Source organism: Vollenhovia emeryi, unplaced genomic scaffold (genome assembly GCF_000949405.1).
Source record: "Vollenhovia emeryi isolate VEMERY1.0 unplaced genomic scaffold, V.emery_V1.0 DF940585.1, whole genome shotgun sequence".
NCBI classification, from domain to species: Eukaryota; Metazoa; Arthropoda; class Insecta; order Hymenoptera; family Formicidae; genus Vollenhovia; species Vollenhovia emeryi.
In genome coordinates, this window is record NW_011965781.1 from 1 (window position 1) to 3633 (window position 3633).

General features: G+C 46.4%; 1 protein-coding gene across 1 annotated transcript in view; it reads right to left on the reverse strand.

The window, feature by feature from the left end:
* Positions 1 to 3102: 3102 nt before the first annotated feature.
* Positions 3103 to 3633, reverse strand: part of LOC105555886 (uncharacterized protein K02A2.6-like) — a 3179-nt gene continuing 2648 nt past the window's right edge. Inside the window, exon 2 of the mRNA XM_012002928.1 lies at positions 3103 to 3633. Within this exon, the coding sequence (XP_011858318.1) occupies positions 3336 to 3633 (298 nt within the window). The 3' untranslated portion in view covers positions 3103 to 3335.

The following is a 3633-nucleotide window of genomic DNA, read 5'->3' on the forward strand; positions in this document are numbered from 1 at the left end:
TCGTGTGAGAGTGTGTGTGTGAGTGTCCGAGCCGAGGGTCGCGGTCGCGGGAGTCGTGTCCGCCGCTCTGGAGATTCGCGGCGCGACGGTTGCGGTGCGCGAGATCACGCGGGGTGCGCATGCCGCGGGAGTGTCGCGTGCATGCGTGGCGTGAAGGAGTCGCGACGACCGAGAGAGAGTGAACGGCGGTGTGAGAGTTTGCGATACCCCGTGCCGCTTCCGCCGTTGTCGGTGGCGGGTTTCACGAGGACGGCGCGTCCGGAGCGGGATCCCCTGCCGACCAGCGCGGCCGGCGCGGCCGGGAGCGAGCGAAAGGCTCGCCGTAGTTAGCCGCCGGGGACCGCCCGGCGGATTTTGCGTTTTGCACGTCGTTGTAAGACGGGCCGATCCGTCGGCCCGGGTACCCAGTCTCGCGGGCAAAACGCCCCGGCCGAGTGTTCGTGAATATTTGCGTAATTCGTGTAATCGTAATTCGTGGCTATTTGCGTGTGCGACGGTACTCGTACCGTTCGCGAGGAAACTACTGTCGAGTGCGTCCGTGTCGTCCGAGTCGGGTTTATGGGTCGCGGCGTGTTGTTTTCCCCCGATCTCGGGGCTGGAAGTATTGTCGCCAGCGACGCCGCCCGTTATAGCGGCCACTCAACCGGCGTGTTAACGCCGCCTTCTATTAAACCCGTTGTTAGTTCTATTAAATTCTTTGAGTTTCTTTTCGTGTACGTCCCCCCTTCGTGTGTCTCGTCCGTCGTGTGAGTCCCTTAAGTCCCGTAGCCTCTGGAATCTTGGCGGCAACCACCGCCCCGCCCCTCTACCGTTAGGCGAGCTAGCCTGCCCGTGACGAGGGCCGCTCCATCGCGTTCGTGCGATTTCGCGAGTCTCACGACGTGACGCGTGAAAGACCGCGTCTGGCGCCCAATCTTCGTTTTCGCGTGGAGCTTTCAGTCCGCGGCACGGTACGCGCGGAGCTACCGAGATCCTGCTCCTTTCCGGCGCGTTACCATTCCCTTCCCCTCGGTTTTTGCCGACGACCCGATCCGTCCGTATCCCGCGCTCCTCGCGCCCGGCGACCACACTCCCCGTCGTCGGCGCGCCTTCGCCTAAGATCCGCGCGCGATAGCGAGAGCAGGACGGCAACACCCGTCCGTCCGCGCATAACGGGAGGGCGGAAGAACTTTAAAGAAGAGAGAAAAGTTCGTCGCAACGTATATGTAAAAGTTTATTAATCCTTTAATGGAAATATTATTTATGTACTTCTTCTAGGATTATAAAGAAATTCTAGAGCAATCTATAGATGGAAGAATTATTATTGCAAATTAAAAAAAAAGCTGAATTAAACAGACAATTACGTTCAAAACGTTGATGTAATTATGACATATTTAATGTCTCACTTCTGTGGTAAAAAGAATGGGTAAGACAATATTTAAGAATTGTTGTAATTTTAGTCGTAATGGCTTCCGGATGCTGTAATTTCGTTGATTTGGTGTAATAATAAATTAATCAAATTTTTTTGGGTATGCACAGGATATCTTTAAAAAACGAACATTTTGAGTTTGTCGCAACGCAAATCATAAAAATATTTCCAACTGAAAATATTAGTATCTATTACGTTGCTCCTAAAATTGAAGGACCTCAGAAAAAAATTTCTAAAGGAAAATTAGTTGATTCTTATAGAAATAAATTACGAGATTGTCGAAAATGTGGAATTATTGGTACAAAAAGAAAGAAAGTTCAAAAAGATGAAGAAATAGGATCAGAGGAAGGTTCAGAATCTCATTCCCAAGGTATATTTACACATATTATCTAACATATTCACCCACGTACGTACGTACGCACGCATACACACACAGGGGGAGGGGGCTATATGTAAGGTATTTTGGATTACCATATGAAATAAGTTGTAAAATATTGAGTTTTTACAGGAAGTATTTTTCGTTAAAATTTTTTTAACGAGCTATAAATAGGGCGGGATCATTTCATTTTTTTTGTAAAATCTAGATTTATCAAATTATATTAAATAGTAAATTATATACCTATACTGTAGAAAAAATTTCTAATTTTCAATAAAACTTATATTTATATAAATACTATTAACAATTTTGTAAAAAACTTTTCAGAGAAGGAAAAGTGTTTAACTCATTTCAATTGGCTGAAATATAATACAACACCATGGTTTTCAGTAGAATCCCATTGGAATAAATCGCGACTTCTTAGACAAAAACATATTGGGAAGTTATGTGGTAATCTACATTCATTATTTGAGACATGGCCTGTTTTAAAGCAACCACTCGGATATACTTTGGTAACTATCTTTAAATAAAAATAAGTAGGTGCGTGAATACAGTAAATGCGTTTTAAAATGTTTTTCTAATCAGAAAGTAAATATATATGTTTTACGAACCATTATTAGTATAACATTTGTTATTGGTATCTTTAATTGGAGTGAGTCCCGATTGCGCACATAACCGATCGGATACGGCAATATTTCCCGATCGGACACAGTCCCGATCGGACACAGCCCCAATCGGACATAGTCCCGAACAGACACCGTTCCTATCGGACATACTCCCGATCGGACACATTTTGTATCGGACACATATGGTTGCAATCGGACACAGATTCTATCGGACACAGTCCCGATCGGACACAGGCTCGATCGGACACATTTTACATCGGACACATATGGTTGCAATCGGACACAGATTCTATCGGACACAGGCTCCATCGGACACAGGCCCGATCGGACACAGACTCGATCGGACACTCTAGATGGGTTTTCAAGTGTTTATAACATGAAATTTAAGTCAAACTGTGACTCTAGATGGGTCGGGATATTTATATATATTTAACCCGGGTTAACTGTTCTGTAAAGCAGATAATTTTCCATCATTTGTAAGTCCATACGCACACAAGAATATTGTGCTTTACAGAAATACGCAAACCCGATACAAAATGTGTCCGATTGGGAGTGTGTCCGATAGGAACGGTGTCTGATCGGGACTGTGTCCGATCGGGAAATATTGCCGTGTCCGATCGGTTATGTGCGCAATCGGGACAATCCCTTTAATTGTATATATAATTTTCATGTATAATTTTCAATAATATTATAATTGGGATGTATGCTGCGAGGTGAAATAAAATGCGCCGTGGTTATAACACCTGTATTTAATCCCGATACAAGCTCTCAATACGAAACTTAGCTAATCTCGAAACCGGGGACGGTCTACGACTGACTGAGTGTCGCTCGAGCCGCCTCAATAATAAGTCCGACCTCGGACACGCACACATACGCGCTTACTCGCATTCGGCGCTGTGCGAGAACATCACAACTCCTTTCCCTATCATTTCTTATCTCGTAGTCGCTCGGACCTCCTGGGTGCCGGTTCATCGTTTGCCCGGTAACGCACGATCTGGTCGACGTGTCTCTTCCAGACCTTACCTCCTACCTCTACCTCATAAGTGACCGGCGACAGTTTCCTCGTGATCTTGCCTTCGATTCGCTTGTCGTTGCGTACAGAGAAATCGTCGACCATTACAGTTTCCCCGACAACGAACGTCTCCCTGCGCGTACCACCGCGCGCGGCTACCTGGGCCGCTTGTCTCTCGGCTACGGCGTCTCCCGCTTCGGGTCGCAACAAA